The 21560-nt window shown below is 34.1% G+C and overlaps 7 protein-coding genes across 7 annotated transcripts; 4 read left to right on the top strand and 3 right to left on the bottom strand.

The window, feature by feature from the left end:
• Positions 1–573: 573 nt before the first annotated feature.
• Positions 574–2982, top strand: HIS4 (trifunctional histidinol dehydrogenase/phosphoribosyl-AMP cyclohydrolase/phosphoribosyl-ATP diphosphatase; the record flags this gene model as incomplete). Its single annotated transcript, XM_003667398.1, has 1 exon — positions 574–2982. The coding sequence occupies one exon, from the start codon at positions 574–576 to the stop codon at positions 2980–2982; it is 2409 nt and encodes an 802-aa protein (XP_003667446.1).
• Positions 2983–4395: 1413 nt separating this feature from the next.
• On the top strand, positions 4396–5358 carry RRP7 (Rrp7p; the record flags this gene model as incomplete). The annotated part of the gene is made up of 1 exon (XM_003667397.1): positions 4396–5358. The coding sequence occupies one exon, from the start codon at positions 4396–4398 to the stop codon at positions 5356–5358; it is 963 nt and encodes a 320-aa protein (XP_003667445.1).
• A 207-nt stretch (positions 5359–5565) lies between these two features.
• Positions 5566–6882, bottom strand: STE50 (Ste50p; the record flags this gene model as incomplete). The annotated part of the gene is made up of 1 exon (XM_003667396.1): positions 5566–6882. The coding sequence occupies one exon, from the start codon at positions 6880–6882 to the stop codon at positions 5566–5568; it is 1317 nt and encodes a 438-aa protein (XP_003667444.1).
• Positions 6883–7143: 261 nt separating this feature from the next.
• Positions 7144–7686, top strand: MXR2 (peptide-methionine (R)-S-oxide reductase; the record flags this gene model as incomplete). Its single annotated transcript, XM_003667395.1, has 1 exon — positions 7144–7686. The coding sequence occupies one exon, from the start codon at positions 7144–7146 to the stop codon at positions 7684–7686; it is 543 nt and encodes a 180-aa protein (XP_003667443.1).
• A 111-nt stretch (positions 7687–7797) lies between these two features.
• LSB5 (Lsb5p) lies at positions 7798–8970 on the bottom strand (the record flags this gene model as incomplete). Its single annotated transcript, XM_003667394.1, has 1 exon — positions 7798–8970. One exon carries the CDS (start codon positions 8968–8970, stop codon positions 7798–7800), a length of 1173 nt encoding a protein of 390 aa, XP_003667442.1.
• A 6184-nt stretch (positions 8971–15154) lies between these two features.
• Positions 15155–15484, top strand: GRX1 (dithiol glutaredoxin GRX1; the record flags this gene model as incomplete). Its single annotated transcript, XM_003667393.1, has 1 exon — positions 15155–15484. The coding sequence occupies one exon, from the start codon at positions 15155–15157 to the stop codon at positions 15482–15484; it is 330 nt and encodes a 109-aa protein (XP_003667441.1).
• A 237-nt stretch (positions 15485–15721) lies between these two features.
• GFD2 (Gfd2p) lies at positions 15722–17632 on the bottom strand (the record flags this gene model as incomplete). The annotated part of the gene is made up of 1 exon (XM_003667392.1): positions 15722–17632. The coding sequence occupies one exon, from the start codon at positions 17630–17632 to the stop codon at positions 15722–15724; it is 1911 nt and encodes a 636-aa protein (XP_003667440.1).
• Between the last annotated feature and the right edge of the window lie 3928 nt (positions 17633–21560).

Below are 21560 nucleotides of genomic sequence, written 5' to 3'. Positions count from 1 at the left end.
TGTTCCTTTGTCTTTTGGTCCTTCACTCAATTTACTAATTTCTGACTCTGTTGGTCGCTTCATACGGCTCCGCTCTCCGTGTCGCACAAACTGTTAAGAGGGAAAGTAATAATAATAATAGTACAACAATTCCTTTAATTAATAGCTGGGCTTTAGACGTTACTTATTAATCAAGAAGAGAAAAGGATGATTCATTACCTGTGCGTGCTTATCGTACAGTACAGTACAATTGAGACCACTCTAGTACTGCCGTCTTTCATTCTTCTTAGTTCTTGCATGCTTCTTGTTTTTGCAATTATGATTCATAAAGGTGTCATACTGTTTGTAATCAGCAAGTAAATATTCCTTACCATCTTGTTGACACTTTCATTTTATATATACCAAATTTTATATATAAGGGATTCAAATTATTCGTATTTCCACACTTTATTTCGCAAATCATTCATTTATCTCTCTTGTCGTATATTTCTTGTCATACGTAAGAAAAACAACCTAAGCAACTACTACTACAACTAGTAAATACGAAACTTTAAAAAAGAGCTAACATAAGATTAACTCATAACCCATCTAATTATGGCTCTATCTATACTACCATTATTCGGAGCTGATGCTTCTGAAACAATTACATCAAAACCTTTTTTAACTTTAACGGGTCATGCTTTACTGGACACTTCTGTCTTATCAAAAGATCAAATACTATTCTTCATCAAGCAATTCAATTTCACTTTCCAAAAGATCTCGATTCAATTGAACGATTCTAGTAAATTTTCTGATGACGATTTAATCGAATTGTTGAACAATGGTATCACGTACGTTATTACTTCTTTACCATCTTCCACCTTCACTTCATTCACAGATTCAATCAACATCTCCAAAGAAAGATTAATTACCCCAACTTCACCATCATATTCTACTTACAAGATAATCCCAGCCACTGAACTGTCACTTTCTTCATTCGAACACAATCTTTTATCACAATTGAAAACTGACCGTAAAGATGGTCTCTACACCACCTTAGTTCTAGATACTTCAGATCGTTGTCTCGGTTTGGTTTATTCATCAATCGAATCCATTCAAAAAGCCATTGAATTACAAAAAGGTGTCTATTTCTCTAGATCTCGTAATAATATTTGGATCAAAGGAGAATCATCAGGTAATACCCAACTTTTAAAACAAATTGATATCGATTGTGACGGCGATGCCTTGAAATTCGTCGTCGAACAAAAAAATAACACTTTTTGTCACTTGAATACTAATTCTTGCTTTGGTGATTTCAATTACGGTCTTTTGGAATTACAATCCTTATTGCAAGATAGATTACAAAATTCTCCAGAGGGGTCGTACACTAAGAGATTGTTTAATGATGAAACTCTTTTGAACGCTAAGATCAAAGAAGAAGCTGAAGAATTGACTGATGCCCAAACTGCTGGTGAAATTGCTTGGGAAGCTGCTGATTTGTTCTACTTCGCAATGACTAAATTGGTAGCTAAAGGTGTCTCCTTGAGTGACGTTGAGAATAATTTGAAATTGAAACATTTGAAAGTTACCAGAAGGAAAGGTGATGCTAAGGAAAAGTTTTTGCCAACTAAGAAAGAAGAAGAAGAAGAAGAAGAACCAAAACAAGCTACCAAGATTGACCCATCTGCTCCAATTCATTTAAATGTAGTGAAAAGCACCAACAAACAAGGTGTTATTGAAGCTGTTACAAGACCAATCCAAAAGACTTCTCAAATTATGCATTTAGTCAATCCAATCATTGAAAATGTTAAGAGTAAAGGTGACGCTGCTTTAATTGAATATACAGCCAAGTTCGATGGAGTTCAATTAACCACCCCTGTCCTAGAAGCACCATTCCCTGATGAATACTTAGAAGGTTTAACAGAAGAAATGAAGGAAGCGCTAGATTTATCTATTGAAAATGTTCGTAAATTCCACGCTGCTCAATTGCAAAAGGAACCTCTAGTCGTGGAAACTCAACCTGGTGTCATTTGTTCAAGATTCCCAAGACCAATTGAAAGAGTGGGTTTATATATTCCAGGTGGTACTGCTGTTTTGCCAAGTACGGCATTAATGTTAGGTATCCCAGCCCAAGTGGCTCAATGTAAAGAAATTGTCTTTGCTTCTCCACCAAGAAAATCGGATGGTAGAGTCTCTCCTGAAGTCGTCTATGTCGCTTCTCAATGTGGTGCTTCCAAGATCGTTCTTGCTGGTGGTGCTCAAGCTGTTGCCGCCATGGCTTACGGTACTGAAAGTGTTCCAAAAGTGGATAAGATTTTAGGTCCAGGCAATCAATTCGTTACCGCTGCTAAGATGTACGTTCAAAATGATACTCAAGCTCTATGTTCTATAGATATGCCTGCTGGTCCAAGTGAAGTCCTGGTCATTTGCGATGAAGATGCCGATGAAGATTATGTAGCAAGTGATTTGTTGTCTCAAGCTGAACATGGTATTGATTCTCAAGTTATATTATGTGCCATCAATTTATCTGAAGAAAAAATTATAAGAATTCAAGAAGCTGTTAACAAGCAAGCATTAGCTTTACCTCGTGTTGATATTATTCGTCAATGTATTTCACATAGTACTATCATATTATGTGATTCCTATGAAGAAGCGTTTGAAATGTCGAATAGATATGCTCCAGAACATTTAATTTTACAAATCAATAACGCTAATGATTATGTTGAATTAGTTGATAATGCTGGTAGTATCTTTGTTGGTGCTTACACTCCAGAATCTTGTGGAGATTATTCAAGTGGTACTAACCATACCTTACCAACTTATGGTTACGCAAGACAATATAGTGGTGCTAATACTTCTACTTTCCAGAAATTCATTACGGCTCAAAATGTCACTCCAGAAGGTTTGAAGAATATCGGTAAGGCTGTCATGTGTGTTGCTAAAGTAGAAGGTCTTGATGGCCACAGAAATGCTGTTAAGGTTAGAATGGAAAAATTAGGCCTACTACCTCAAGGCTTCGAATAGACTAATACATGTATATATAGATATACAACTTTTTGAAGGATAATAATAATGATGATGATAGAGAATATTTTAAATAAATCTTTTTAATGAATGTAATTATTTTAGCGAAAACAAAAGACTATTTAAAGATATATCGTATAATGATTATGAGAAAGAAAAATGAAAAACAAAACAACCACCACAAGACATAACGTCCAAATAGTGTACTACAATATACGAGTATAGGCCAAATTTTAGTCGAAGCGAAATCATGGAAAGTATAATGGTTTATTTGGAGAATCGACTCATCAAATTGAGAATGCCGTACTTGCAGGATGGCTCTTTCCAAATATTTAAGGTCACGAATGATTTAGACCCAATACTATTGTTACTGAAAATAAAGTCCAAGAATTACAGGGAGACATGAATCATTATTAGAATTCAAAAGTGGTAGTAAGTACCTTAATAATGATAGCTCGGCACATATCTCTATGGTGGAGATATTCTAAGACTAGAGCTGATGTCTATCTTTATATGGATGACAAACGCAGAGAATGTAAAATTTGTTTTTATTAATGGCTAACCTTCCATGAATTGTTTCCAACTCTTCAAAAAGGTTCAGGAGATCCTGTAACAAATAATTTCTACTTTTCTGATTTTTCTTAGGTCATTTATCATTGATATAATTGCTACGAAGGATAGTGAGTTAGATAGGACGTAGGCCAATCCTCTAAGGAACTTTGGAAGGTACAAAGATAGATCTGAGCTGGATGAAAAGGGGATCGGTACTGTTGAATGCTTTGAAGTAGTTCTTGCTAATATTAATTAAAGAAATAAGCAATGACTAATCGAATAGTCGACGTATCCAATATAGAGAATGATAGAAAATGGTTCCCGTTTTATTAAAAAACAAATGTTCCATAAGTAAGACCTCTCAAAACGTCAATTAAGCATTAATGAGGCATCAGTAAACTTAGCAATGAAATATCAAGAACGTAATAATAACGTATGATGAACTATCAAGAAGGCATCATGTCTTGCAGTTGAGGTGAAACTTTTTTTGCTACCGTAGTTGTCAGAGATGTCTTTTTTATTAATTCTTTCCAAACTGCACCAAATCTAAATCAGTGAGCATTTATATTTATTATTCGAATCAAATAATTGGGAGGTACGGTTTATCAAGTGTATTCCTTCATCTTGTTCTTGTTTCTGTTCCTGCTCTTGTTCTTATTTACCAGTTATTCTCCAGAAAAGTACTAAAATAAAATTCTGCCTTGCTCTTCTTGCTGGAAAAAGTTTTCGTATAATTTATTATACAGTGAAGAGGACTGAATTGAAGACAAGAGAAGAGAAGAGAAGAGAAGGGAAGAGAGGTGAGATAGTAATAGATATATCTTGCAGGAGCAAAACCAAAAGTGACATCAAACTCCAAAGATGGCTGAATCCTCTGAGGTGAAACAACGCCAAGAATTGAAGACAAAGAGTTCTTCGTCTTCTTTGGCCACAGGAATTGATTGTATGAAGAATGGATTTCTAGTAATACCGTTCAAATTATCACCCAATGTTTACCATTACACATTTGTTAAGAAACATCAAACCAAGTTAGACTCAGAATCCAACGGTTTATTCGTGGTAAATCTACCATTACTGACGAATGTCGACATACTGAAGAAAGTTTTATCACAAATTTGTAGTAAGTTTGATACTATTGCTCATGTGGAAAAATTACTTTATAACGATGAATTTGGGTTAGATGAAATAGATTTATCATCTTTAACGTCTGATCTGTTAAAAGATACAAATAACACAAATGAATCTAGATTTACTCCAAGGAATACTTCAGTTTTGAAATTTGTAGATGAATCAAGTTTGAATAATTGTTTTAATGCTCTAAGAAAATACTCTCAATTAACAAGCAGTAGTTCTAAGAAGAATAAAAACGTTGATGACGAATTGATTCAATGGGAATTTGAAAACCCATCTATTGCTACATTCATTAATTTCTACAAACCTATTGATATTGAATATTTGAAGAATGACGTTTATGAACATTTGAAAATCTTCGAACAAAGAGAATTGGAAGAGGAATCTAATGTTCAAAGTTCTATTGTAGATGAAGACGGGTTTACTTTGGTTGTTGGGAAAAATACAAAATCATTAAATTCCATTAGAAAGAAAATATTAAATAGGAATCCACTGTCTAAATATGAAAGCAAAGTTGGTGGAGATAAGAGGACACCAAATGCTATTGATAAAAAGGCCAAACAAGATTTCTATAGATTCCAAGTAAGAGAACGTAAGAAGCAAGAAATTAACCAATTATTGAACAAATTTAAAGAAGATCAAGAAAAGATTAAGGTAATGAAGGCCAAGAGGAAGTTCAATCCATATAAGTAAAACAGTATAGTCTGAATCTTTTTTTGTTTCAAATAAGTACTCATCCATTAAATTCATTATTCCGTCATCTATAAATGTATATTACATATATATCTGGTCTATATATAATAATTAGTCCATAGACCTATGAAAAAAAAAAATCATATGTTATAATATGTCATAAAAGGATGAAGGAAAACCAACCATCTTCCTGTTTGTCCAGTTCTGTTATAGTCTACCACCAGGAGTAACATTATCATATGTTTCTTCATGAGGAGATTGTTCATTGAAATGATCATGGGCTGGAATATTAGTATTATTATTATTATATGCATATGTATTCATATTGGTGTTAATATTTTCTAACGATAATTCTTGGAAATCACCTCTTTTCCTTAGCATGATTGCTGGATGTAAACCTTGTTGTTTTAAATTTTTGAATATTAAGACGGGTTTTTCATTTAATTCTAATATTCTTTCTTGATCACCATAACAGATGACAAGTACATATTGTTTCCAATCTTTATCATTTAGATTATGTCTTTTCATTGCATTTTTCAGGATCCTTTCACAGGAATCCTCCTTTGATGCCCGTAATTGTTTTAATGGTTCAACCGGGGATGTAGAAGTTGATTGCTGCTGCTGTTGCTGCTGCTGTTGCTGCTGTTGGGCATTACTTGGATGGGTCAATGTAGTGGGAGTATTATCAGATGAGGAGGAATACGATCCCGTTCTCTTTACCTGTCGTTGTTGTGGTATAACTTGTTTATGTAATGGAGCCATGGATGATAAATTATTTGGTGGACCGTACAACGATAATCTTGGATTAGAAGTTGTTTGATGAGGAGGATATGGATGTGGATGTGGATGATGATTAGTTGAGAAATATTCTTGCCCTGCTTCATTAGCCGGAATGGCTGTCTGTACAGGAGTTAATAAGGAAGGTACCTTCCTTTCAATTGTACTTCTAACGATTGGGTCAGATTGCGTTATTCTTTCAATGACTTCATTCCTAAAATTGGAATATTCATCTTGAAATTCCTGTAATTTATCAGAGACCAAAGAGTAAAGATTATCTAATATTGTAGTATAATTTTCCTTGTCTTGATCGAGAGCTGTTTTGTGAGGATGGGTATCAGTTAATTTATTGAATGCTAGTTGTAATTTAATAGCCTTTTTATTATCATGATCACATAAATCTTTACAATCATTAATGTCCAATTCATCCAGTACATCACCACTAATGTCGTGATCAACCAGGTTTTTAATCAATGGGTCATTTATATCATTCAATGATAAACTTTTGAAACACCATTTCACAACATCGTTAACGGACCATTCCATGAAAGATTGTTCATCTAATGTGGTTTCTTCTCCCTTCACGTGTAATGTAGATTTGGATCTGAATGTAGTTAGAGGGTTGTTCACTTTTTCTCCATTAGTTCCCAGTAATTGTTCCTCTGATGCAGGTTTTGATTGTTCTCGATCATAAGTTGTTTCAGGTTGCGTGGGTGCTTCTTCTTCTTCTTCAACTGGGTTTGACATTCTTTTTGGGTAATACGGTAAACCAGGTATCAATGAGGACTAATACAACAATTACTGAACCTGTAATTATTTGTCTTATTGCTTAGTCGATATGGTTGTCATGTTATAGAACCGTGTCACCTCCTAAATAAACGTTATGTAGAAAACAAAAAAAAAATATGTCAAAATCATTAATTAAAGAAGACCCTTTTCTAATAAAGACGAGGAGACAAAACAGATGGATATATTCAAACGGATATATAGCTATATATATATATATATATGATATCAAGAATTATTATCAAGAGGTCATATCCAATTAACTATTTAACTACGTTTAGAAACACAGGAATTTATTTATTTCAAAGTAAAAATCATTTTGTTAGAAATTTCACAAGAATCACAGCCATGTCATCATCATCTTCATCTTCTAACAATCATTGGAATTCCAATTTGACTTCAGAACAACTACATGTATTAAGAGATAAGGGAACCGAGAGACCCCATACGGGTAAATATTTGCATAATAAGGATAGTGGGGTATATACATGTGCCAATTGTTCTAATCCGTTATATACTAGTAATACTAAATTTGATTCTGGTTGTGGATGGCCATCATTTTATAAACCATATGGTAATAAATCTTTAAATTATCATGTGGATAATTCCATGGGGGTAGAACGTATTGAGATTACTTGTAAGAAATGTGGTGGTCATTTAGGTCATGTCTTTAAGGGTGAAGGTTGGACTAAATTATTGAATTTGCCCGTTGATGAGAGACATTGTGTTAATAGTGCTTCTTTGAATTTTAGTAAAATCGATTAATATATTCATACACGCTACTTACATATAACGATATATATTTTTTGCTAGTTTCTTAATGTTATCATACATTGTTATTTTATATTCCAAACAAAATATTCGCGAAATTTGTTTCTAAATGATATTGGCATCACCGAATGGATCATCATCTTTTTGAATTGGTTTTGAAGGTGGCGTAACGTTTCTTCTTGTATTGTATCTATCCGCATCGTCGCTGTTACTGGCGCTGTCAATATCACTGTCGCTATCACTATCATAATTGGCTAGACTATCCTCTTCATCACTGTATGAATCACTATTGTCTGTTATAAAACTTCTTTCATCATATAATGTCAATGCTTTCACTAATTCATCATTAGCATACAACAAGGAACCAAGGAATTCACCCTCGGTAACTAATTGTAAATATCGTAACACTTTCCTTCTAATGGCTCTTGCCTTAATAAAATTCTTGGTAGCGTTTTCATCATCTAATGCGTTTGCATCCTTTGGTAAGATAATTAAAGAGTTTTGTAATGCTACCGCAGCAGCTAATGAATTACTAATGATTAAACTAATCTTGGGACCCTCTTTTTTCAAATCAATATGAGGGATTCTATATTTACGATCAGCATTTTGTAAAGTTGTCTTATTTTGATTCCTTGCTGATGCTATGGTAGTGGAAGAGGAACCGAATGGGGATGAAGTATAAACAGATTCATCAGCTGAATCATTTAAGAAATTTGATTTTTTCGATCTTGTTCTTGATCTTGTTCTTGATGATTGTTTCTTCGTCTTATTAGTAGTATTGGAGTTGCTAGTTGTTCGTATTTTCTGATTTTTCAAATCATTTGATAATAGATATAGTTCATGGAAACATCTTGAATTACTTAGACCAGATTCCAATAGGTAAGAATTCCAAGATTTCATATATGATATGGTTCTCTTAACGAATTTTGTATCGAGATTCATCTTAGAATCATCACTTTTAGCAATTGATTCCAATAATTTCAATAATTTTGTATCATTAAATAAAGTGGAATATTTTATATTTTGTGTAATGATTAAATCTAACAAATCCAAGGATCTGTTTTGTTGTATTGAGTTACCGTATTTTAACCTTTTCCTGATGGCTCTAGCGGCTTCTTCTTGATTTATTGTATAATTGTAGTCATTTGCCTTACGGTTATCATCGATCAAGTCAATTAATGTGGTTAGTTCTACTTCTAATGGGTAATCTTCACTAGAAACAATCCTGAAGATTATTTCTGAAATGGCTGTATGCGGATGATCTGTTAGGAAACCCATTCTTTATTTATGTGTTTAATATCCCGTTATTTTCTACTCTAGGTAAGGTGGTAAATGATAGAGCCTAAAAATACTGTGAATTGATAGATAATAAACTGCTATATCTATAATGTACGTATGATTTAAATACTGTCTACTCTTGTTTTGACGTCCATATTTCATTTCAGGGTCCCTGGTTTTCTCCCGTTTTGAGTCCATTTCTGAAGGTATGTGTCTGTCAGGGCTCATGAGACCGTAGGGTAGGGCAACTGGCTTAAACCCTAGCAATAGAAAGAACTGTCCTCCGGGTAAGAATGTAAAAGACTCTTCTTCCGATTGTAACCACCAGGGCTAGAATAAAAAGAGTATATATATATACAAATATATAGGTATATCTATATTGTTCTTATTAAATTATGAATATTCCATGATCATATGTATAATAAAATAAAATTTACAAAAATCTTCTTTCTTTAAACCATTCTGATTCCTTTAACTGTATATATCAGAGCAGGTGTTACCCTCCTAAAGTTGACAAGAACAAGAAACCCAAGCTTAAGAGACTGGGTGTCTGGGTTTGTTTACATATTTCCCAAAAAGGAAGTCCCCAAAACTTGCATATAGACATGTTTTAGCGCTACGATTTTTATTTCTTTTCAAGCAAATATTCCTATTTGGGCAACATATAAGGACTGCGGTCCATTCTCAGGATGACACATTCTAAACGACGGTAATTCTTTTAAATTAGGGATAATATAACCAAATAAAAGAACTATCTTGGAAATATTGTTAATTCTGGATATCTTGACATAAAATATACCACATTTTCTATTTTAATGATAATAAGCTTTATGAAATATAGCGAGCGGTAGGTATAAATTATTCTTTTTTATTGGATTTTGATATATAGAAATTAAAATAATAAATAAAAAATTTGGACTCAATTTACTGTTAAAAGCACATTATTGCACCTATTTTATATTATATTGGTAAAACTCTCCAAGGTATTATTTTTGGTTTTTAACGGGTTTAGAAAATAGGTACTTCTACTCCCATTTTAGGAAACATCGTTAGGCTGCAAGTCAATACGCAAAGTATGACGATATCTTAGGTCCATCCACTGATTTGTCTTGGGACAAAAAAAGAATGGAGAGATATGAAAAGGTTTCAATCCACTCTTTACAATGAAGTACTCGAGATTTTGTCGACTAAAATACTCTAGGACAATCTATGTCTTGACATCGTAGCAACTATCCCTTATAGTACTTTCGATCTTCCATTTGAACCAAGTGGTGTTGAGCTCCAAAACTTATATGGGAGGATGAAAAGCGATATCAATCGCATTACTGGCGTAGAACTACGTAGTAATATCTCTTATAAGCCTTCAGGTTCTAGTCATGATAAACGAAATGCCTCATTTAAATGTCGTCAAGATATTACTAGTGGAAATGGTAGAGATTTTATACTTCTCAATGCCAGTCAAGCTTCCTCTTTGGATATAAAGAGACGTACGGTTTTATTACTGTAGAGTTAACCCACAAGCTTCATCATACGGGAATTATCAATTCTCCTCCACAAGCTGTGTTAAGGATGACTGATAATATTTCAAGAGACGATGGTATAGATATTTTAGGCTCTGATTTTGAAGCAACTAAAAAAGAAGATGGGGGAAAAGTTCTGTACGTAAAGTGGGAACCCATTGTGTATTTATATTTGAATGAAATAGTTTTGTAATTATTATTGTAGTTGTTGCATATTACAGATTTCTCCATTATTTCTCAGACGTAACCAAATAAGGAAATACGAGTCAGTATGCTACCTAATTGGGATGGAACCTAAGGAAAAAAAGTAGAAATATGTACTGCGGGGAAGGCACGCAGAAGACAAAAGTATCGCCCAAACAGGAAATAGCAACAATCTACTCTAAGCCCTAAATAGGTCTAAATAAACCCTAAACGTTTATTAACGTTTCCATCGCGGGATTTCGACATACTGCCACCCACCCATAAAGTAACAGAATCTGCGATATATAAATAAAAAACCTGGATACCTTTACAAAAGGGCAACAATCAATATCAAATAACAGTAACGTTAGAATCTTTTTATGGAAACTCCCTATGGTAATTGCAATTCGGATGTGTTCCAACCCAATGCTGTCGGGTGAAAGCCATACTTGAAATTTTCTCTACCATGGAAACAATGAGAAATATTCCAAAGATATTTCTTCATGTTGCAAGTCTTAATACGGACAGTAGTTAGTTCATTTTAGTTGACTCAATCAACTCCTCCGCCGACAAATAAACCGTTTAGGACTTTTAACTTGGAAAATGTGTCTTAGAATGGGTCCTAATTAGGTCCATTGTAAAGGGGCTTTCCCTTACGTACATAATTATAATGGCTTTCATCGATGACATTGGGTTAACAAACTCCGCAAGTACCATAGAGTTGACAGTTTTATGAATCCATAATAGCTAATATTGAGTTTGATTGAGCTAATACCTTAACGTAATACGTCTTTCATAAATAGTAAGATGAACCACATTAGGAAATGTGAGACCAAGTAATGAAGCTCGGTGAAATGTAGTTCACCGAATCAGATTTATCTATTTTACACCAAGGCCATCAAATCAAAGCTCAATTCATGGAATCTACTCATAAGTTGTCCTTCCAATGCCATCGTCGTCCAGACCTATGTTCATTCCATAATCAAAGTTGTGGTGAAGTCTTTCCAAACGACCTTCAAGTTCCAACCATCCAAAAATATTCTGGTGTTTAGCTGCCCCTTTTGTTTACCTAATTGAAGCTTTCCCTCAATTATTTTTAGCTCAAGATATTGACTCTGCCGAATTAACTGATCTTCCAAACTCGGTAGATTTCAAGGCTAACTGGTTTATCAAAAACTATTATCTGGTCTTCGCCTTCATTGTGATTTACTGTTGCTAACGCCGACCGATGTTTTCTTGGCTTATCCTGCCCTCCATGATTTAAATGGATATCGTCAATTTGTTGACTCCATAAGAGCCTTGGCTACTTATTCTGTTTTATATAGATACGTTCACCATGGTGCTATTGTTGGTGATGCTAAAGCTAATGAGATTTTCTTTACTAATGTTAGTGAACCTTGGAATTGGACCAAGAATACGTATCACAAATTGGCAACTGCTTATCAAGATTACACCAAGTTCAACGTCAAAGTTTGTAAACCTGACGCGGTGTTGATTTCTGGGGAAGAGATTCTCTAGATCTTACATTCAAGAACTTTATGCCAATGCAGTTGCCAGGTATGATGATTGTATTGAAGATTTTACGTGAATATTTTATTAAGTCTGGTCTTTTGAAGCTATTGCAAAGACTGCAGCTCATATGGGAGTTTGCGTTATGTGGGTAGTTTATTTTTCTTCGGTGGTCCCTACGGATTTCCTGGCATGTTAATTTTGAGGTATGCCGGCACTGAAAGAAATTTATTTATTGATCCAAACTCTCGTCGCTTTGATATTATTGCCTCCTATTCCAAAACTAGACGAGCTAATTTCATGTGCAAAAGTTTAGGTAAGAAGCGCTCTTATTTGTTCCATTATATTTTTGTGGTAAGAGCTATTCTTAAACCTTCTCTTGGCCAAGATTACGATCGGTATGAAAAGGGATTTGTTCAATGAAACTGAGGGAGGATGTGAGCGCAACTTTTTGAAAATTTTTTTGGCTCCACCTGTTGAAGATGGTGATTCAGAAGATGATTTTGACTCATCTCAATATTCTAATAATGTTTTGAACTCATTTGTGTTTTGTCGACACTATTTCTCATTAATTAATGAATTATCATAAATTCTATTTTTTTGGAACCTTTATCCAATGTCTATTGATAGACGTTCGAGGGTGTCTTTTAGAGAGTTGAGACATGGAATGATCAAGGCTAGTTCGTGAATATATCAAGATTGAAGGTGAAGATATGGATGTTATGAATATAAAAGAAAGACTAGCTGGTCATTCTGCTGTAACTGATCAAGTTATTTACGGTAACGATGTTGACAGTAAAGTTGGTGCAGATGCATCGTTGGAGGAGAAATATGCTTTTTTAGTCAATAGTACCTGGCAAAATTGGTTAGGGCTTGGTTATGACAAAGACAGGGCTAATAGTGAGTCTGCTGTAGTTAAGAATGCGTACGTCAAGAAATACTTTTCGTCGAATGGATCCATCAGAGATTTATTTTTGGCCGCTAAGAAGCTGTATGGGAAGGATTTCGAATTCAGAGAAGGTCAATTTTGATGTTGCTGTGGAAATTTACTTATCCAGTACCCAGATTATTCCCATTCAAGCCCTTCCTGGGTATGATAAAACTGCGTTGTTTCAAATTACTCTGGTAACATTATCTTATGCTGACAAGAAAACTGTGTCGTTTTTGTCGGGACCTTACGTATCTTTGTTATCCAATATGAAGCTCAGTTTGTCTTCCTATGGTATTAACTGTAATATCATCAGCCATCTATTTGTTACTGGTACTGCTGTTGAAAAGAGAGAGTTTATTCTATGATGTTTATGTTGGTACCTTTAACGATCTAGGTTCAGAGGATCTTGTCTGGTTGGTTAATAACTGGTGTAACATTTATCAAGATTGTATTTTCGGTTTGATTGCCGTTGGTCAGTTGCATAATTTGGAGATTACGAAATCTTACTGAGGAGGTAGTTCCACTTTAATACCACAGGTTAATTTTAATTTTGCTTGGGAGGTGGTGCTGACGATCGGCATTACTGGTGAGAAGGGTATGGTTAAGCCTATGAAGTTTATTTGTTACGATAACGAGATGAATAAGCTTATGATGTCGAGCGAAATATAATTTTGCGCTATGATCTAGTCAATCAAATTCCTTTCAGCTCATTGTTGAGAAGTTCCAAATGTTTGAAAGCTTTACGGTCGCTGATGCTGAAGTGGAAAAGTTGGTGGATAAGTTTATGGACTCTGATAGTAAATGCAAGATTATTGATATTTGCAAGGAGAGCGTGACTGTCGAGAAGTTGTGTCTTAAACAAGACTCTGAATGGGGTCATGGTGATCTGGCGTCTGAAGAGAAGATTAGAAAGTCAAGAAGATTTACCGTAGAGAAACGGCTCTTGCTTCTCTATATTCTTAAAGTTGTCGCTTCAGGTCGACTTTTCCCGTTTGTATGCTTCAGAAGTGAGCAAGCGATGGAATTTACGTCGCGTTGTATTATATATAGTTCACAACATTCAGATATTATTTATATAAGCAACCTCCCTTAAAAGAACTTATAACTGCATGTAGTCTACACGAAATCTTAAGTTCACTCTACTCGATACCTGTATATATATCGCACTTACGGAGTGAAGTATAAGTACTTGAATAAACCATCTGTGATATATACAGGAAAATTTCTCATACAATACTTGATTCAGAAGTTGAATGAACAAAGTCTAACAATGGCGTGAGTGTCCTCTTGATTAAGAGCTTAAAAATATTTCACCTAAATGCTCCAAAAACTTAAGTAAAGGTTGTAACATGGAAGTCTTTCATTCCAGCCTAGATTGCTTACTTAATAGAAGATTAACATATATGTAGTGTCATTATGCATCCCTCAGCACATACTTCGTTAAAAACTTGTTCACATCATCGACGTTTCCTAGCGTAATTTAACTTTGCCTAGTATGGACAAGCCTAGCCAAGCTAAGCACCCGTAACGCGGACCAGCGTAAACCCGGGCGGGACCAACTGAAAAAGCCCGGCCCTTATCGACGACGCTCTTTCAAAGAGCTCTCAGCCCGCGTGTGAGCCCGTGGGTGGAGATTCCGTCCACCCCGCCAGCCAGATTCTGGGTAGATCCGTCCCCGCTGTCGGCCAACCCACTCCCCCTTATTTAATATTGGCGACGTTAGGGGATATTATCGTCATTTTTCCATTTGCCACCCAATTATATAATTAAATATAATAGTAACTTATAACCATCCATTGATAATCCTTACTTGTTGCCACTGTTTGTTCCCAAAAAACTTGAATTCAGCTTAGAACAAGCAACAATTGACTTTTGCTTACATTTTCACGTACTTATACCTCTTTGCAAACTGTTGACAACTAATACTGTACGGACCTTAACTAGAACTTCTTTATCAAGATTATCACTATCCCCTTTAACAACTGCATCAAGACAATTATCTCATTCCTTCACTTTATACAATAATAATAATAACAACAAAATGGTGTCTCAAGAAACTATCAACCGCGTCAAAGAAATGATCAATGAAAAGGAAATCTTCATTGCTTCAAAGACATACTGTCCATACTGTTTCTCGACAATAAAAACACTTTTCGAAGAATTGAAAGTCCCAAAATCTAAAGCTTTGGTATTGCAATTAAATGAAATGGATGACGGTGCTGATATTCAAGAGGCCCTTTTCGAAATTAATGGCCAAAAGACTGTACCAAATATTTACATCAACGGGAAACATATTGGGGGTAACTCTCAATTACAAGATTTAAAGGAATCTGGTGAATTAGATGATTTATTAGAACCAATCATGGAATAATTGATCAGTCTATTTTGTCTCATTTCCTTTTCTCTCATTTCACTTCTTTTTCTTTCTATTATTAACGACTATTATTCGCATTCATGTGTAGTCTATAAATAAATATGCACATATGTATAGCTTACTCTACACGTGGGCTGATTAAACGAAAATATATATTTTTTTATGTTTAAACATATTACTGTATGCAAGATACACTTCATAGAAAGAAGTATATTTTTATTTTATGATTATTCTCTATAATGTACTCATAAATGCATCTTTAGCCCTTGAAAACCATTTCGAGCCACCAAATTCTGTTTGTGCAACTAAATCCTTTTGCTTCCTTATTCTAACTCTTTTTGGTCGCCTACCTTTGCCTTTACCTCTACTTTCAGTGGCACCTTCCTTAGGTTGAATTATCATTACAGCTTCTTCTTCTTCTTCTTCCTCCTCCTCCTCCTCTCCTGTTTTATCTTTATTAGATCTTGTAGGTATAGTACTTGCTTCAATGACAGATATGGCATACGACAAGGGCACCACTTTAGGTTCATCTTTTTCACGTTTAATCCAATTCCTAATTTTAATACCAATTAATTTTAAATCATCCAAGTTTTTCTCGTTTCTAAAATTAAAATCACACAATTTCAATAATAGTTGTAAAGTATAATACGAATCATTCCCAGCATTGTGTAAGAAAGCATGAGGAATTTCCAGTAATCTTAATATTTTCCCTAAATTACAACTAATTTCACCATACGTTCTTTTGTAAAGTAATTCTGTATCCAATGCAAAATATTTGAAACTATTACGTTTAATAGAGCAATTTAAGAGATCATAATTAATATCTTCCTCGGGGATTATTATACCAATTTTATTCAACCATTCAAGATCTCCTTGAACATGATGTCCAATAAAAGCTCTAGACCACGTCCTATCTTCTTCAGTCTTTGGAATCATATAATAATTGATCAAACTTTGAATAAATTCAACACATTGATTTAATGTCAGCACTAAACTTTCTCCATTTAAATAACAATCTTTATAATCACATATCCATTTACAATTCCTTAATGCTAACACTTCTTTAACAATTAAATGGTACGTTTTTATTATTGGTGTCATTGAGAAAAAATTCTCACGAGGATCATAAATTGATATACCGAATTCTGTAATAATATCATTATTTAATTCAAAGGCTTCCACATCAATAGTAAAACATATAGTTCTTCTTTGTGATATTAGTCGTATACTATTTGATAAATATTCAAATTCAGGTGTACCAGGTAACGTATAAACTACCGGAAAATGGTCCATCTCTAATTTTTTCTTCCCTGTATTAAGATCAGCTTGCAATTCTTTGAATCTCTGATAAGCGGTTATTTTCTTCAATAACTCTTCATCATATTCTTCCAATGTTTTCTTTTGTTTCAATGCTTTAATAACTTCAATTTCTATTTGTTTAGGAATATCAGATAATGGACCACCATTTTTCAATTCCCATTCTTTCTCATATTTTTCTATTTTAATATGTAAAATTTCATTACTTTCTTTTGCAATATTTTCAAAATTTCTACCAATTCTCTTCAGATAAATTTCAATTGTATCATGCAATAATTTATTATATTGATTTCTATGCCCATTTTCATTCTCATCGTCATATCGAATCGTCCTTAATTGTTTAAAATATGGAATATCATCTAACCATGTTAATTCACTATTCAGTAACTTGTTATCAATTTGCATCTCACTGTTTTCATAATAATTAGACATTTCTTTCAAATTCAATTTAATATCCTTTCTACTTAATCCTCGAACATTTAATCGTTTGGAGAAATCTTTAATTGATACATCAATGGTCTTAGTATCTTTATGTTTTTGCCTAGTTTCTTTCCCCTTCTTCTTCTTCTTCTTCTTCTTCTTCTTCTTTTCCTTCTCCTTTTCATTGTCATTGTCATTGTCTTCTGATGATAGAGACTTTACCTTCTTGTTCCTCTTTTCTTTTTTACCCATACTAAAGGCATCAGTATTGATTTGAGAGACAGGATCGTCAGAATCCCGTCCTGAATAAATACTCTTCCCTGGTTCATGCTGTATATCAACACTAGCCATTGAGGCAGTGGCAGTAGTGGTGGCAGCGGCGGCGGTGCCAATTACCAATTCAGTCATTAAAGGTTCCTTTCAAGCACAGAGGTTCTTTCAAAATAGATCAAATTATAAATCCAGAGTTATATGTTGAAATAGTAAATAAAAATCTGCATCATTTGTTCGAGTATCGAAGTTCAAATGTCTTTAATAGAAATGTCCTTGCAAACTACTTCAAAACTGTCTAAGAGATTTGAGTCTCCGATTTTTGACGCTTTGACGCTCTGTGGAAAGTATATAAGACCAATTTTTGAAGAAGAAATGTCACTTGGCTTGAAAGATTTTTCAATCATAATTATTTGGGATTGGAGGGTAAAACTAGGCAAACCACTAACAATGAGAAGGAAGGTTGGCTAAATGCATCTCATGAGGAAACTAATTCATTCCTAAAACAAGAAGGTTTTTGATGAATTGCGGAGAAAGACATCAAAGAGGGTCACAAACCAATAACATCCAGGTGTGGGTTCTTACGAAGAAATATGAGTCCAATAATATTTGTTGTATAAATTAAAAATTGCCTGTCAAGGTTATAGACAAACGATAAATAAATATTGATTATGATCCAGATGACATTTCATCCTCCGTGGCAAGAATAGGAACATTAAAAACATTGTTGGCGTCAGCTTCAAGTCAAAAATTGACATTAAGATAAGCCGATGTATCAACAGCACATCTTAACTATGACTTGAAGGACGAATATTTTGGGGTTAAACGGCCTCCAGCAATTGAAATACTGGCTGGCCATCCCAAAGGTGTGTTTTGGATGTTAAAGACGACCATTTATGGTCTTAAACAAGGTAAAAAGTACTGTGTAGTTGGATCAATGAAGAGCTTCTTGCTCAAAGACTCTTTCAATTTAACATCTTAGATGAAAATCTATATCAGAGAGAAACAAGCGATAGAATATTATTACTAGAGGTATATGTTGACGATATTTTATTTGCTGCATCTCATGAAGAGGACGTCTCAGAATTAATAGATAAGATGAATGAAAAATGGGAAGTAAAGGATTTAGGTAAAGCAGACAACTATTTGGGTATGCGAATCAAACAAAATGACCATTTTAGCATTACAGTAGACCAGGAAGTATTTATAGAAAATCTACTGACTAGTGCCAGATTCAATGAATGTAATCCAGTTAAAAGTCCAACATCAAAATATCCCGTGCGGTCAAGGCCTGACAAAGATGAAAAGCTTTAACGAGATGTTTTGATATTGGACTGTTAACTGGATTACATTCATTCAATTTGATGACAAAGTATCCAATTATAGAAGTATTGCAGGAAGTATGCTGTGGGCAGCTACATGCACTGGACCAGATTTACAATACCCGGTTTCTAAATTAGGATCTAAAGTTTCATCTCCATCTGTTAAAGATCTAGAAATTTTAAAGATTGCAATGAGATATAGTAAGGGATCACTGAATAACAAATTGGTTTTCAAGAGTTCGCCGAAGAGAGAAGTGAACCGTATTGGTTTCACGGATGCCAGTTTTTCAAATGAGACGGGTTATCTATGTCAATATGATAATGTATTCACATGAAATGATACTCCAATCTTATGGACATCTAAAAGTCAGAAAGCTGTTTCCATTTCAACGTTTGAAGTTGAGTTGTTTGCCCTTTGTGAGGCAACAAGAGAAACAATATATATCGTTTGTTTATAAATTTGAAAGACTACTATATGCAACGAATCTATTATTGGGGTCATATTTCTTTGTGAGAACCACCTGGATGTTATCGGTTTGTAACATCTTTGATTTCTTTTTCAGCATTTTCATCAAAAACCCTCTCATTTAAGAATGAATTAAATCCCGTTTGACATGTCTTTAGCGAACTATCTTTCTCACTAGATCTTAATACTTTAAGAATTTCTGGAGTGAAACCAGGTAATGATTTTTCGTCTTTTCGAACTCATAGTAGAGTCCTTCTCTTTTCTAGAAATTATTTCTTTATTAACTGGGATCAATTTATCCTCGTTTTCAGTGGTATTCCTTTTTGGGTCTTGCTGTTGATGTTTCACCATCAGTTGACGTTTCCTTGTCATTTATTGCTTTACTTTCGACCATCTTTTTTTTGTTAGTCTTCTTTAATTTCTTGCTTGACTTTAATTTAGCTTCCTTTAAATGCTTGCTTTTCTTCTTAGTGTTTAGTATTCTCATGTATAGTTTCCATAACACTAGTGATGTCCTTAACTAAAGCATCATTGGAATTCATCTTATCGACCTGTAGGATGGACTATCTCTTTCCATCAATGAGATCGGCATCATTACTTCTCATTATCTCTACATTAGCTATCAATCTATCTCCTTGAGTAAAAGACACACATTGAATACACCATGGCAAAAACACTGAGCCCTCATTAACAAAACCATAAAGTTGGTGTTGACAAGGATTATCTAACAATTGCTTAAACATTCAAGAATACACCAGCCACGTGCTTGCCTTCTATATATATCTTCATCATCAGAGAGAGTGTGCTAACACATGAAGAGTAATGCTCTGATCAAGCCAAGCTTTTTCGATTAACTTAATCTTGTGAAGTTGAGATATAATATGTGAGACACAGTACTAATAATGAAGAAATACAATGGGTACAAGTAATCTTTTCGGATAATTTGATACCTCCAGGTCAGCATTATTCAAGTATAGTTGAAACAGTTACTTCTGCTGTTGTTGGCATGAAACACCAAAAGCTGCAAATCCGTAGAAATTATCTATCGCAACCCCCGGCTTTAGAAAGGCTGGTCTAATGATCCATATTCTGTTCTTCAAGGTATAAATGTAACGTAATTGAAGAGGAATCAATTTATTGAGCCCAAGCTTAACGACATCCTTGGTAAAATCTGTGGAAAGCAAGCATACTGCTATCCTGTTTCCCTTATTGAATATTCTATTTTTGCTTATTATGCTAAAAAAAAATCAGATTCTACAGCATTTATATATCGTTAAATGTGGTATTGTCGATGAAAACTATCCCCCATTTTTGTTATAAGAACCGTCTCTAGTCGTAACCAGTCATACTATATGCTCACACAATGAACACCTAATTTAAATATATTGTGTAAAACTATATATATATTTTTTTAGCAATTGATCATCAAAATGATATAGATATAGAGTGTGGTTAAATACCAAAGGTAATACACTGTGTATGGTTCAGAGAAACCAACATTGAAAGGTTGGATTCAGGCCTGTAAAGATTTGTAGAAGAAATGTTTTGAGGCTTCGAGCTCTGGAATGAAAAGAGAGCTTGAAAACACGCTACTACATCATCTTCAATTGAGTCTTATGCCCGAGTTTGATAACGTTAAGACATGGAACGATGAACGTCCCCTCGTTCTTGGGCATAGACAAGATGAAGAAAAGAAAAAAAACTGATTTGACTTAACTTTTCAATGCAATTGCAAACATCAATAGTGTGAGACAACCTATACGCTTTGTGAGTTAGTTAGTCTAAAAATACAAACTCTTGAGTGAGTTCGAGAGACATGGTTTGAGAAATGGTGTTGTGGGTGTCCTTCTCTTGCTTTTTCATTTCCTGTAAAATATGGGTTCGATAATAGATCAAAATCTAAACTTCTTAAAGGCAGAGAGTAGAATTTAGGATTCTAGCGAAATAGATGATTCGGGTTCCTCTCTTTATATATAGTATAAATAATAACTAATAAAGAGATATAAATAACTAACTAAAATACCTCTAATTCTAGTTCAACTTTCAGTCCTTTTATAATCTTTCCAAAATACTTTTTCTCTTGTCAATAACCTTTCTTACTAGCCATTACTTTTCTCTAACAAAGCTGTAATAGGTAATTTGGATAATACGTGTCGTTTTAGATTTGTTTCATGTCAGACCTCAATAAACTTTAAACTTCTCTGTTCCACGGTAATTCACTGGATTGGTAAAAATAGAAATAAAATAAAGTAAATAAAATAAATTAAAGGTTAGTAGT

Source organism: Naumovozyma dairenensis, chromosome 1 (genome assembly GCF_000227115.2).
Source record: "Naumovozyma dairenensis CBS 421 chromosome 1, complete genome".
In the NCBI taxonomy this organism is placed as follows: Eukaryota; Fungi; Ascomycota; class Saccharomycetes; order Saccharomycetales; family Saccharomycetaceae; genus Naumovozyma; species Naumovozyma dairenensis.
The sequence above is the reverse complement of the archived record's forward strand: the minus strand, read 5'-3'. Positions and strand labels throughout refer to the sequence as shown.